The sequence below is a fragment of the Gopherus flavomarginatus genome, chromosome 10, assembly GCF_025201925.1.
Source record: "Gopherus flavomarginatus isolate rGopFla2 chromosome 10, rGopFla2.mat.asm, whole genome shotgun sequence".
In the NCBI taxonomy this organism is placed as follows: domain Eukaryota; kingdom Metazoa; phylum Chordata; order Testudines; family Testudinidae; genus Gopherus; species Gopherus flavomarginatus.
This window is the reverse complement of record NC_066626.1, coordinates 43,434,215-43,449,060: the sequence shown is the minus strand read 5'-3', so window position 1 is coordinate 43,449,060 and position 14,846 is coordinate 43,434,215. Positions and strand designations below refer to the sequence as shown.

The 14,846-nt window shown below is 38.0% G+C and overlaps 1 protein-coding gene across 1 annotated transcript in view; it reads left to right on the top strand.

Moving 5' to 3' along the window:
- The window catches only part of MYO3B (myosin IIIB), a 390,911-nt gene that overhangs the window by 113,170 nt on the left and 262,895 nt on the right, over window positions 1-14,846 (top strand). Inside the window, exon 9 of the mRNA XM_050916262.1 lies at window positions 7,265-7,330. Coding sequence (XP_050772219.1) covers window positions 7,265-7,330 — 66 coding nt within the window. The remainder of the gene's footprint in view (window positions 1-7,264; window positions 7,331-14,846) is intronic.

Genomic DNA, 14,846 nt, shown 5'->3' with positions numbered 1-14,846 from the left:
TGTGGGTGGTTAGGGTACTGATGGGCATAAGAAAGAAGGAGCATGGATGTGGCCTATAGAAAGTATTATTCAGTGAATATATAATTTGAGATATTTCAGTCAAATAATTTCCTCAACAAATACTTTTTTGCAGTCTTCACTTAGCTCGATAGCTGGCCAAGTACTATTTGTTGAATGTATTATTTAATAAATAGATGTAAAAATCATCAGATAATATTTGTAACAAATATATTTTACTGCTACGTGACCAGCTTTTAATAGGTTTCATATTTTAAAAGAATTAAATTCAGAGTGGATTGATAATATTTTAATTAAATACAGTGCACAATTAATAGGACACAATTGTTGTATTCTTTTAAATTTCAGGGCACATGGCTTTAGGGTGATTAGTGGCCCAGGAGATGTTCAGACTGGTTATTAGGCTTACTTTGGTTTAATGGCTGTTGGGGAAATTTTTCAAGCTTTTTGACAAATCACACTAGATTTATTATGAGGACAGCATGTCTTATTCATTTCTTGTCATTATGATCTCCTCTTTGACCTCCCTTTGTGAGACCCAAACCTAAAAGTGCCCTGAGGTCCTTTCAAATGTATTGTGGCTAAGGCAGTGGAGTAAGAGATCTTTTGGGCTTGAAAAGGATGCTCATTAGCTGTGACTGACTCTCTAGCGCCAGTCCTGCTACCTCTGGACCTGAATCTGTAAACATGTCTTCCTTGGCCTAGGGTCTCAGGCAACTCCCATTAAAATCTATGGGAAGTCTGCCATAATGCAGGTATAGATAGGTACTCAGTCCTACTGTGAGCAGTCTGATTAATTTCTGTATGACTATACAGAATAGTAAGTCTTTGCAGGGTCAGACCTTAAGCCTGTGTGAGAACTTGTTAGGTATAAATTTCATTCAGGTATTTACCTATTTCCATACAAGCCATTTGTATTATGTAACCATTTGTGGAAGAATCTCATTATTACACATCATTAACTTTTCACTGTTTTTATAGACAGAAAATTTCACCTTAGGAAATAGGTGTATATGTATCATTTTAAGTGAAATCTGCTTAAGTATAAACCTGGCAAATATCAACATAAATATTGTCTCTGGTTGTCTCATTTCAAACTGTTGTAAGAAATTCACAAGAAGCATGTACCTGGTTGTGTTTGCCAGAGCCTGTTCACAGTGACAGGTGTTGATGTTCAGCTGCTAATTCCCCCATTAGAAACAGTGTGGCAGGGTCTGATGATACAATCTGTTCATTTGAGACAGGTTCTGGTTTTCCTTTTAAAAGATGTTGCTAAATTTATTGATTTATTTTAAGTGCATTTTGCTTTCAAACATTTTTAATTTGTCAAAAAAAAGTATTTAAAATCTGAAGCAGTTATTTTCCTGTTGCATATCATAAATCTATTAACTATGATCAGTAATTAGGCACGCGGCTTGATGTAAAGGACAAATGGTGCTCACTGAACCACGTTGCTGGTCTGATTGTGGTAAAATACCCATTTGGTTTTACCAGCTGTGACTTTGGAGGCAAACTGAATGGAAGAAAACACATCAAACTCAACAGATTAAAAATTTCCAGCACATACTCCCTATTACTGATCATTCAGAATCGATTCTTCTCTGGGGCTGAGCTTGCTAATGTCTTCATGTTCTAAGGAGCACTTTAAAAACATTGTGTGTGCGTATGTAGGTTACCTTCTGTATGGGCTCAATGCAACAGTCCTCACTCATCAAAACTCGCACAAAGTAAGTATAACAATCAGACCATGGAAAGCAGAGAATGCAGTGAAAGAAGGACAATATCCATCAGCAAAACAATGATTCTGCCTAAGGAAATGGTATTGGTCTAATTATAGAATTAAGGACTAGGGAAAAAAAGGCACAAACTTGGGAAATAAATGGTTGGTCTCTCTTCTTGCATCAGAAGAGAACCATTTTCACAGTGCATTCATAAAGGCCTAGCTATGCCAGCTCATGCAATGAACTTCATATCTACTTCTTGCAATTATCCATCACTTATACTAGAAAATAAGCTGCTATTGTCCTTGAGCTCCTTGTATATGACAAGGATGATTGAATTGGTTGCATGTGCTCTTATTGAACAAGAAGAATAGCATAAGATGCATCACCAAGTTACTAAGAGATGGATATTTAGCTTTTTTATGAATATGTGCAAAATGCTGCAGAAGTTGCCAGATACTAATGAAGTCCAATGACATCAGCTGATGCAAAGAGATGCCATCAGTAGAATAACACATGTTGGATATAACACAATTTTGAGACACAAATGACCTTAGATAGATCCCTGTTTGGGCCAAAGTACTAAGACAAGTGCTGAATTTGGGTGTGGTTCAACACATGATAATTCAGTATGTACTATACAAGCTATTTGATGCAGTCATTTTATATTTCATACATGTAATTCCAGTGTTATAAATCAGAGTTTTTAATTGATCATTAGTTTCAGATTTCAGGAAAGTTACAGTATTTTCAAAGGAAAACCAAATTCTTGGACATTTACGTATCCCTGGATATTAACCTGTTTTCATGTGCCTTCATTCAACAGTTGCCTTAGGAGTTTGTCTGGCTGCCTTTTGCAGGAACCTTGGCCTCCTCAGGTGCTCCAAGATCCATGGTAATCCCACCTCCACCATACAATGCAGTGAAACCTTTTGTCCTAACTAAACCCGATTTTGTCCTATCTAACTTTGAGACCTGCAGAGTACCTTTCCATACGATGGCAAGATCTTGTCCTATATATTGAACTGACCATAAAAACTCTGTAGAAATCCATGGTGATTATTGTGTGTACAAGCCCAATCTAATTATAAAAAGAAAAATTAAGCTAACACACTATTTTAAAAGGCTTTGGAAGGCCATTGCTTAGCTTCCTCCAGCAGAGGCTGAGCTGCTACAGCCTCAGGACTGATCAGGAGATATTTGATGACAACGAAGTCACTTGCAGCTACCTGAATCCTCTAGGGGTGGGACAGACAGGACAAGGTACTTCTCAAAAGGAGAAAGAAAGAAAGGCATCTCTCTGGGAGAAGGGAATGCCCGAGTGTTGCTTATGATTTTGAGAGAGGGGTGGCCTTACCAACACTAGAATTTTCTTTAAAATCTCCTATTAGTGAGCTCAGGAGGGGAGCTTCAGCCCAAGGACAGCAGCAAGATATTGACACAGTGAGTTCTTAATGTCATCTGCATTCTTAATGCCATGATATGGTGCAAAGAGTTGGAACAATTAACATTATAGTATGTTTTTACTAGTTTTTAACTGGAGTTCAGTTAAATTGAGATTAGTGTGGCACAAGTGTGGTTTGTAGTGCCGTGAAGCAACTGAACCATCACCAAGAGAAGCTAAGTAAATTGACGCTCCTGTCAACCAAGAGGAACAAGGGAGCTAGATATCCAGGCAGTGAGGGATAGCTGAAAGAGCCAGAGTTCCAGTTTGCAGGGGAGAAAATGCTGGTCTGGGCATAGGAGATATAGCCCTAAAACTAGGATGATGATTACTGGAAAAGAAAACTGCCAAGCACTTGAGAAATCCCATTTGGGAAGGACTTTTAATAGTAAATGTATTGTTATTAGAATTGTTACAATTGTGTTATATCTTATTATAGCATAACATGACTCTCAGTGAATTGTATTACATGTTAATCAGCATGTCCTATACCTTATTTCAGGTGGTATTTTATTTACTTCTGCGTATATGGCCATTTGTAGGGGAACCCACTGAGTGCTAGATGTTCATAAATCTCCAATAATTGGCATGCCTACACTTCTTGGCTTCATGGTTTATTATGAGGTTACCACGGCTTCCATAGGATCAGCCTGTAGAAGGCTGTAGGGGAGTGCATCATGTTATCCTTAAGTAACACAGCAGATCTGAATTAACTTCAGTGGCAAGTGAATTGGCTTTTTTCTGAACACACATGAATACAGAGTGGACAGTCAGACTGAGTTCCAAACTTTATTCAATGTTCTTCAAAATTGTGATTTTAAATCAGGCCTTAATGTTGTTTAAACATTCTTTGGTTATATTCACTAAAGTCACTTGCTAGACTCTGTGCAATGGATCAAGATGCAACATTTCATCTACTGGGTAATTTAAATCATAGAAGCATATAAAGGTATTAATAATACCTTGCACTTAAATAGCACCTTCCATCAAAGGATCTCAATGTGCTTTACAAACATTAATTAAATTTAGCCTCTTAACAAGCTGGGATGGGTAAACAGTATCATCCCCATTTTACAGATAGGGCAACTAAGACCCAGATTAGGAGATTTGCCTAAGAACACAGAAGTCTATGGCAGCACCAGGAATTGAATCCTGGACTTCTGGCATCCAGTTCTGTTATTTAACTATAAACCGACTTTTCCTGCATAGCCTAGATGATTAGAGAGAATTTAGGAATAACACCAAATTCTTCCATGAACAGATACAGAAATATTAGGCTCAAGAAACTGTCCATAAACTCAGGAATTCATGAGTTACTTTATAAGTGTCCATGATTTATGATTTGGTGGATGGAATATTGAGAAGCCAATAAAAGAAAAAGCAGGTGCCTTTGATGCTAGCGTAATCTGATGGCCATTTGTAGGAATCATTCTGTTTTTAAATAATTTTCCTTTAGCCAGAAAATAATCAATTGACTAACTGTAGTCTCACAGGCAAATCAACAATAACATTTGGTTCACTGGCCTGCTCTTCCATTATGAAATCCTAGTTGGGTCCATGATAACATCTGCAACATGGGATGTATTAAAGTGTAAATGGTTTACCCTGTGGTCTCTTTATAAAGCTTCATTTTAGAATATACTTAGTGAATAATGCTATGGAACTGACACTACCTCTGAATTACATTCTTTAAATTAAACCCCATTATTACCTTCATAAATATAATCAGATGCTAGACTTTGAGACTAGTATCTAAAAGAACATGCGAACAATTTATTTATTAGCTACATTACATAGTTTATGAATACTAGCAAAACTTTTGAAAAAACCAGGCTTGACTTTTGAATTTGCAATGAAATTCCAAACTAGGGAGATTTAACTGCAAACATTCTGCAGGCAGTAGGAATATGCTTTAGACTGAGACACTGTAGAGATGGGTGCTATTATCAGAACTTTGATAGTCAGATAAAGCAGTGTTCCTGTAAAGTAAGGTAGGTGGAGTCAAAAGTGAAATGATGGCCATACTTGTTGTAGGCCACTCTGAAAGTACATTAGAGAGAGGCTTGGTTTTATCTAAAGTGCTAGCCGTTGTTCATTAGAAAGAGATTTTGAAACTTGTCTCTCTTTCAGACATAGTCTTGTTTCTTGATGTATCTTCTGAAAGCATCTACTGTGCTTTGTGTTTGAATGTACAGTTACAGATTCTCTGATGTACACAAAGATATAAACTTGGTTAATGGAAGACAGGACTGAAATATTAGTGCCATTGAAAATAACCCATCACACATTTATTCTAATGGTAAATTTGATAAATGATGTGCACTTCAAAACATTCTGAATTTCTTTATTTTGTGAAGAAAATTACACTCGGCATCTTCTGTAACAAAAGAGAAAAATAATAACATATTCAGCTCAGACAATGTGACAACCTGCAATGAAATGAGATGACTGCATTTGTTTTGAATAGATACAGATGAATGAAAATGGTCCATGTATTACAAAGCCATATTGTCTTTTTTTTAAACTGTTTTGATTTTTTTGGACTAGTAGCTGTTAAATGGAGCTACTATTTGAATGTGTGAGAAATTCAAAGATTGCTAAACAGATCAGTACAAATTTACATTGTGTTTAAGTTGCTTATGCTTTTTTTTCCAAAATGTTTCCAAATCATGTCTTGTTGTACAGTGTGGCCCTGAATTAAATGAGTCATATTCATAATGCAATGTAGAGACTATTCATGACAATTTGGTATCAGATTAAGCCAAAGTATATGACTATTTTTGCCAGTTCAGTTACAATAAAACACAAATTCGTAAAGTTTTATAACAGACCTTTCTTATGTTTACTCAAACATATTTGAAAACTTTAATTGCTTGAAGAAAGGTGTGGAAGACAATGACCCAATGTGCTGGGCAGGAAACTTTGTTTTGTTTTTGGGCCTTATTCCATGAAGTTTGGATCTGGAAGTGGAACCAAACTTACCCAAAGTTTGAGGAGTTCAGATCTGGTTTTCTGGTCTAGATCCTTCTGATGGAGATGACTTTAGTCACCAAGATTGCATCCAGGTCTGAATTGCTTCAGTGTTCAAGAGGTTTGGATTTGATGTTCCACTATGGGCCAATATTTACTTATCTATATAACTTACTATAGTATTCAGTGGGGAAAGTAGTTACAGGACAACTAATATATGGCAGCATATTTGTTATTTCTAAGACTCTGGAGAGACAAGATGGGTGAGGTTATATCTTTTATTGGACCAACCTCTGCTGGTGAGAAAAATGCTTTCAAGCCACACAGAACTCTTCTTCAGGTCTGGGAAAGGAACAGAAGTTTGTCCAATAAAAGATAATCCCTCGCCCATCTTTTCTTTCTAATATCCAGGGACTGACATGGCTACAGCTACACTGCATACAACCATGTAAGCATCTGAATGCATTCTTACGGAAGCTTCTGTTAATATGTAATGTAAGAAGTAATGAGCGGAAAATGTTACTACAAAATTCATGCAGTTTTAGTGCTCATTATAAAGAAACATTAATCTCCAGGTTACCAGAATATACAAGGATCAAGTCTTTAATGACTGAAAGTTACCAACATCTGTTGATGACCTCTCCCTTAGTTTTTAATATGCAGGTGTCCATGTTTCTGAACATCACGATCATAATTGGTTAGCTGAGTGGAGAGGCCAAGTACTGAATGGGCATGGAGACTGGATTAACTGCTCAGCCCTCAGATGATCCCTTCAGAGTCAAGCTGCATTAAAGCAAACTTTGGGAAAGCTTGCAAGATGTGCACTATGCATTCTGTACTTGTCACCAGCATCAACAGCAATGAAATAAAAAGGGGAAATTCATTAAGAGGGAGAGGAATTGTCAAAAAAAGAAAAAAAGAAGAAAAAAATCAAACCAAATGAAACAGGCATCCAAAGCATATAGACTATTTGGACATTTCTTTCTGTGTCACCATTTTCTAACAGAACTCATGTTATTTTTGTTGAAGATCCATGAGAAAATTGCAATAACATTATGATTTAACAGATCTGCCCTTAACATTTAAAAATTGAAAACTGTGTATTTTTCAGAAATCCTCCTCCTACTTTGCTACATCCAGAAAAATGGTGCAGAGGATTCAACCACTTCATTTCACAGTGAGTTTTTCCTTCCATTTAAAAACTGCTTACTCTGCAAGGTCTTACAGAGTGACATGAAACCCTGGAAGCAGAATTTACTTGGTACACATAGTTATTTTGCTTGGTAGAAGGCTATAACACACATGATCTCAGAAATTGAAGACTGCATGTCATGTGTTTTGAAACTGACCAGTTCAGTTTGATCTCTTCATGCAATTTGCTTAACAGCAGCTGTGGACTATATTAAGTTGACTAGCTTCTTGATTTGTGATGGACCAAGGATAAATCTATTAACACACTTGGTTTGCTTGATGGCTTAGAGGTAAAGTTTTGTAGTACAGGAGATGTGGTAGCAACATATGGACTCGCCTTGCAGGGAAGGGTTTGCTGAAGTAAATTCTATGCAATTAAAAATCAAAATTAAAAAGGAGAGGAACCAAGCAGTTGTCCTCATCCCCCCTCCATTCAGCCTTGGATACCTCTAACAAACCAAAACCAACAGAACATATTAAGTTAGGGACCGATGTGTTATGTAGGTGCCACCCAGCTTCAGCATGGAATCCTTACTAAACCAAACTCATGTTTTGTTTGTTAGTACAAGTAAACTAAGAAGTGCATAATTTACTTATTATCATCAAATCCAAAACTCTTATAATAACTTCCATTAATAAGCAAATATATGATATAATAGAGGTTTATAAAATCATGACAGGTGTGGAGAAAGTAAATAAGGAAGTGTTATTTACTCCTTTTCATAACACAAGAGCTAGGGGTCACCAAATGAAATTACTAGGCAGTAGATTTAAAATAACCTGTGAAACTCCTTGCCAGAGGATGTTGTGAGGGCCAAGACTATAAGAGGTTCAAAAAAGAGCTAGATAAATTCATGGAGGATAGGTCCATTAATGGCTATTTGCCAGGATGGGCAGGGATGGTGTCTCTATCCCCTGTTTGCCAGAAGCTGGGAATGGGGGACAGGGAATGGATCACTAGATGATTATCTGTTCTGTTCATTCCCTCTGAAGCACCTGCATTGACCACTGATGGAAGATAGGATACTAGGCTAGATGGGCCTTTGGTCTGACCCAGTATGGCCATACTTCTGTTCACCATATCTTAGGATGTCATTCTGTGCTAATATGCCCTAATATTATCAGATCCTTATTGATTCAACACTATTCAAGTTACTTAATGCTTTAAATATCTTATTCCCGGTGCTCCAACTGAAACAACACTCCTCAGTTTTTGTTTTCTCCCCTTGGCTTTGAAAACGTGGCTAGGTCTGTTCTGTACTTATGCCACAAATAATATATCCAGAAATCTCTTGTACTAGCAGTGGTACACGAACTGAGTCTGACACAGACTTTCTGAAGTTGGTCTTTTGGGGCAACTTCCCATTTTAGGAGGTTGAAGATTATGGACTTGCTCCAAAGCTGATTAAAGTCAAAGGAAAGACTCCTATTGACTTCAGTGTTTTTTGGATCAGGCCATAAGGTAGGGCATAATGTGCTGGCTGACCTACAGATGGTATCTACTCCTGCTGAAAACTAAAGGAGATTTTTTATTTGCTGAAGTAGTAGAACTCTGTGCATTTCAAGCAGACAGACCTGACCTATTTTTCTATGCTGCATGTGCCTGGTTTAACTAGTAACTATGTAGTACATTGTGATCACCAATTAATTGGAAAGGATCAAAATCTTCCTAGTCCACAATGGATGATGGTTGACTTTTCTTCCATATTGACAGAGAACCCCTAAAATGCAAAGCTTGAGGTGTTTGTGGCCAATGCTCAGGAGAAAACCATCACTGACTATCTAATATTCTATTTGTATTGTGTAGACAAGGCAGTTGGTAAACATGAGAACAACATTCAACTATTCGATACATTCTGCTTCAGCATTGTTCCTTCTTGGTGCCTTCATTCTTGGAAACCCTTTCAGAGCTTGGGAACAATACAATAAATTAAGCTTAACACTTACTGACATTTATTCAAACTTTTAATTTAATGTGAACACAGAAATCCAATAGGGTATAAATGACTTTTTATAGAAGGAGTCAAGGTTTGGTGGTTCATATATCCAGTGTAATACTTGTCTTTTCAGTTTTTTGATTCCTTGAAATTATACATTTGTAATCTGATCAATTTTAATTATTTGTTTCCCAACAGCTTTTCTCCAAGTTTATTGAACCTGCTTTGTGTTTTTACAGTAACATACACAATGAAGCAGTTAAGTGTACTGATAAGCAGTGTTTTAAACATAAATGATATCTGAAGCAATACAGCAATTTGTAATAAATTTGCCAGTTTTGTAGTTTGATGAAAGAGAACATTGGAATGGAATTTGCTGTGACATTGCCACATTTTGTTTACTAGCAATCTCCCATATGAGGTGAGGTTACGAAACATTTTTACCAAGGTTTCAGTTTACATTAGTACACTTTCATTTTTTTACAACAATAAAAACATCAGACTATACAGCTGTGAACCTTTTAGCCATTAGTGATAATTGGCTCATTTATATGCGTTAGTTATGCATTTGTCAATGCATGACTCATGACGGCTTAGTTATGATAAATTAAAAGTAATGATTATATAAATTCCTTACTGCCTTTTATCCATATGTTAGGACCTTGCCTGATGTTTCTGTCACCCTTGTGATGAGTGGTTGGCTTTGTAGTAATTTCATTATCTACTTCTCTCCTGATGGCCAACATCATTTGCATAACAAGCTTATCTGGTTCAAGTTAAAAGCAGCAAAGAATCCTGTGGCACCTTATAGACTAACAGACGTTTTGGAGCATGAGCTTTCGTGGGTGAATACCCACTTCTTCAGATGCATGCTCCAAAATGTCTGTTAGTCTATAAGGTGCCACAGGATTCTTTGCTGCTTTTACAGATCCAGACTAACACGGCTACCCTTCTGATACTGGTTCAAGTTGTGGTCCAGACCTGTGTATTGACACAAAACGGAGCATGCTGCTCAGCTCAGCATACCTTTAACTTCATTTCTCTTGATACAAGGATTTCATCCTTGCCAACACTGGCAAATTTAGGCAATGTAGTTTCTTTTCCATATTTCTGTGCCTTGTTCAGAGTAATAGCAGTACTCCAGATGAAATGCCAAAATGTTTTTCCTGTCCTGAGAGGCTTTTGTATTCTAAGTACTCACATATCACAGTAATTTTGTAAAACTTCCAAGCTGGAAGATCTAGTGTTATTTTTCATCTAGCTCTTGAGCTGATTGTAGGCAATAAAGGTAAATTACTTTTATTAACATGAAATCCACAGAATGCTAATACAGTTTGAGTTACTGATTTTGCTGTAAAATCCCAGTGGACACAAGGCACAGGTACTTTTTACCTGCATGTAGCTAGGTGAGGTCAAAACTCTCTCCGTTCCCTCACCTAGTGTTGATCTTGACTAGCTACATTGAGGTAAAAACTACAGTATCTTGTCTCCACTAGGATTTTGCAATGATATAGCTAATAAGATAGTTAGCTTGCTGTAGAAACACACCTTGTTAGCGTTGAAGACATCAAGCCTTAGTCAAGCCATCTCCGACAACAGCAAAATAGCATGTCATTTCGTACAAGTAGGCTTGGAAGTATTTAGTTTTTGTTGGTAAATGTTGATTTCACTGTACACTCACAAACAGAAAATATCTTCCCATCGATGATGATAAAAATTTACAGATAGGCAAAGTAAGAAAAATGCAGTGTGAGAACTGTGGTTTGATTTAAGGGTGTTTATTTTGACATGTGATGCGTTTTAATGGTTATAGAGCTTTAGCTTTTTGAATCTCAACATCTACTGTAATTAAATAGTTGCTGTCTGACCCCCTATAATTTCCCGCAACTGTGAAAATTTGATAAAAATTGAAAAAATGCTTAAAACCCATACTTTTGCACAGCTGTGAAAATGTAAATAAAAATCTAAAAAAAAGCTTAGAAATAAATATTGATGTCCATCAAAATAATAAAAATCTATAAAGTTACTTAAACAACTGCATTGATTGCCACCTCAATAGGTTCTAAAAATGATAGACCTTTACCTATGTTCATTCAACTGAAATAAAATCTCAGGTTTGAAAAGTTCACTCCCTCCTATGATACTGAAAATTTGTGAGGCTAAACTTCTTTTTTTTGCAGCTGCAACATTAATGTTGTCTGTCCGTATATGATAACACCATTTACGCATGTGGTGTTTCTGAATTCATGCAGGAATGTTAATATGTTAAATGGTAAAATGAGTTAAGATACAAATTAGTTAAAAGGAGTTCAAGCACCACAAATAAAATTGCAGTGTCTCTGGAGGTGGCAAGAAGAGTTAATATGTTCTTGGAGCAGAAGGCTACAATAACCTTTATTTACATTACATCAGAAAATGGTCATTTAATTAAAATGAGCAACGATATCTCCAGGGACAGACACGTCCTTTTAAATTTATTTAGCCAGTGATTAGCTATTATGGTTCCTGCAATTAATTAGTCTCTCTCAAACTGCAGGGAATTAAAGAATTAAGAAACTCGGGGAGCAGTAAGCTTAAAATGTAAAATTTCAAGATTTAGGGTCTCCAACATTGATCACAATATTAAACACATTTACTATCAATGATTGATTGTAAAAACAATGGAAACCTCATTTCCTAACTTTTTAAATTTAGATTTTTTTATTTAGTTTTCATGTAAAATATGATTATAGCCATGCATCACAAGGTTGAATTTCAGACTGAAGAGTAATTTATATCTCCTAATTGATCATCTAGATACTAAGGGCCCTATTTTGACCTCACTGTTGTCTCATTTATGATCTTAGTTCTCTGACTGTAGATCACAAAAATGTGACACAGTGAGAGACTATATTACTGTATTTTCTCACTTGGGATGCAATGTACATGTAACCCTTCTGCCAGGTGGAGCCAGCAGCAACAAGGGCCGGGTTCAGTATCTAGGGCAGTGGTTCTCATACTTCTGTACTGGTGACCCCTTTCACATAGCAAGCCTCTGAGTGTGACCCCCCCCTTATGAATTAAAAACACTTTTTTATATATTTAACACCACTATAAATGTTTGAGGCAAAGCGGGGTTTGGGGTGGAGTCTGACAGCTCATGACCCCCCCCCACATAATAACCTCATGACCCCCTGAACGGTCTCAACCCCCAGTTTGAGAACCTCTGATCTAGGGCTTCTTTTTCAACAATACAACACAAAATCGACTCGAATCCTTACCCAGTGACCTGCAACAATTACACCTGGGCACCTCTAAGAGCAATACTTCCCCTCTCACAAGCACAGAGTCTGAGTGTAGCAAAACCTTTTAATAAAATGAGGGAAGTAACTAAGCATTAATTTGGGAAAACACTGCAACGAGGGTTCATAAACACAAACCATGAGCAAAAGGCCCACCCCCAAGTAAGCTGGGCAGTGTCTTTTCCCCTCAGGGTCTTAAGTCCAGTAACCCAAAAGTACCTTTAATGTGCTCATCCCTTTTCTGTACCCCAGTCACAGTTGGTGTCCTTGGCCGGTGTAGCCACACAGTTCACCTCCCACCCTGTGTAGAAGGCTTAAGGCGGCACCTTACTTTCTGCACTGCTCGGGCATTCACTCGTCACCCCAACGGCCAATTGCCACGTCTCTGCAGGGCTCTGCTCTGGCCCTCTCCATCAGCTTCTCTGCTGGCCTCTTACCACGCCTCTCTGCCAGCCGCCTGGCTGGCCACTCGCCAGGATGTCTTCAGAGCCCCCCTCCCCTTAACACAGCTCTTAGTGATTACAGCTGTTAGTGGTGGAGCCTCACTGCTGGTGCATGCTGGGCAGTCTCTTGCAGGAGCGGCTCTAGCTTTTTTACTGCCCCAAGCACGGCAGGCAGGCTGTCTTCGGCAGCACACCTGCGGGATGTCCCCGATCCTGTGGATTTGGTGGCTTGCCTGTGTCATAAACAGATAGCTAAGGGTTAATGTCTCTTTCACCTGAAGCACCTGACCAGAGGACCAATCAGGAAACCGGATTTTTTCAACTCTGGGTGGAGGGAATTGTGTGTCTGAGTCTTTTGTCTGCCTGCCTGCTTTCTCTGAGCTTTGGAGAAGTAGTTTCTACTTTCTAGTCTTCTGTTTCTAAGTGTAAGGACAAAAAGATCAGATAGTAAGTTATATGGTTTCTTTTTTTTGGTATTTGCATGAATATAAGTGCTGAAGTGCTTTGATTTGTATTCTTTTTGAATAAGGCTGTTTATTCAATATTCTTTTAAGCAATCGACCCTGTATTATATCATCTTAATACAGAGAAAACATTTGTATGTATTTTTCTTTCTTTTTATATAAAGCTTTCTTTTAAGACCTGTTGAAGTTTTTCTTTACTTCAGGGAAATTGAGTCTGTACTCACCAGGGAATTGGTGGGAGGAAGAAATCAAGGGGAGATCTGTGTGTTGAATTGCTAGCCTGATTTTGCATTCCCTCTGGGGGAATAGGAAAGTACTTTTTGTTTCCAGGATTGGGAACAGAGAGGGGGAGTCTCTCTGTGTAGTTTCACAGAGCTTGTGTCTGTGTATCTCTCCAGGAGCACCTGGAGGGGGGAAGGGAAAAAGGATTATTTCCCTTTGTTGTGAGACTCAAGGGATTTGGGTCTTGGGGTCCCAGGAAAGGTTTTTCAGGGGGACCAGAGTGCCCCAAAACACTCTAATTTTTTGGGTGGTGGCAGCAAGTACCAGGTCCAAGCTGGTAACTAAGCTTGGAGGTTTTCATGCTAACCCCCATATTTTGGACGCTAAGGTCCAAATCTGGGACTAAGGTTATGATATGGTGTGCAGTGGTGGGATATAGACAGAATCCAGAAGCCAGTAGGAATATTATATTTTTCTTTTCTCTGCTAAGGGCTTTTTAGCAGAGAGAAACAGTTTGGTTTTAAAAGGGAACCAAAGAGAATTTTTTTTTTCTGCTCTCTCTGGCAGTTTGTGGCTTGCATGTTAAGTGAGAAGCCATTACCAGACTGTTAAGGGTCTTTTGTCATGCAATAGCCCTCCCATTAGGAGGCAAGTACCAGCACTTATATGCATGCAAATAAAGTGGTTTTTCTGGTTTCCCTTCATTGAACATTAGCTAGAGAGAGAAAGGGAAAAAAGGCACTGTTGCTAGGCAGACTCCAGGAGGCAACAGAGAACCTGCAGTTCAGAAAATAAACACCGGAGGGCACCCCAACCCAAGAAAACAGGAACCATGACTTCTAAGGCAAAAATTGAGGCCGAAGAACAATTCAGAGAAGCTGAACACAGGCGACAACTGGAAATAAAACAAAAAGAGATGGAGATGAAAGAAAGAGAAGAACAGATCAGAGAGGCAGCCTACCAAAGAGAACAGGCAGCCTTCCAAAGAGAACAGGCAGCCCAAGAGGCAGCACACAAAAGAAAACTAGAAGAAGAAGAGGTGGCCTACCGAAGGAAACAAGCAGAAGAAGAGTTGGCCCACCGCCGAGACATGGAAAAGCACCAAAAAGAAATGGAAAAACAACAAAAAGAAATGGAAAAACAACAAAAAGAGAA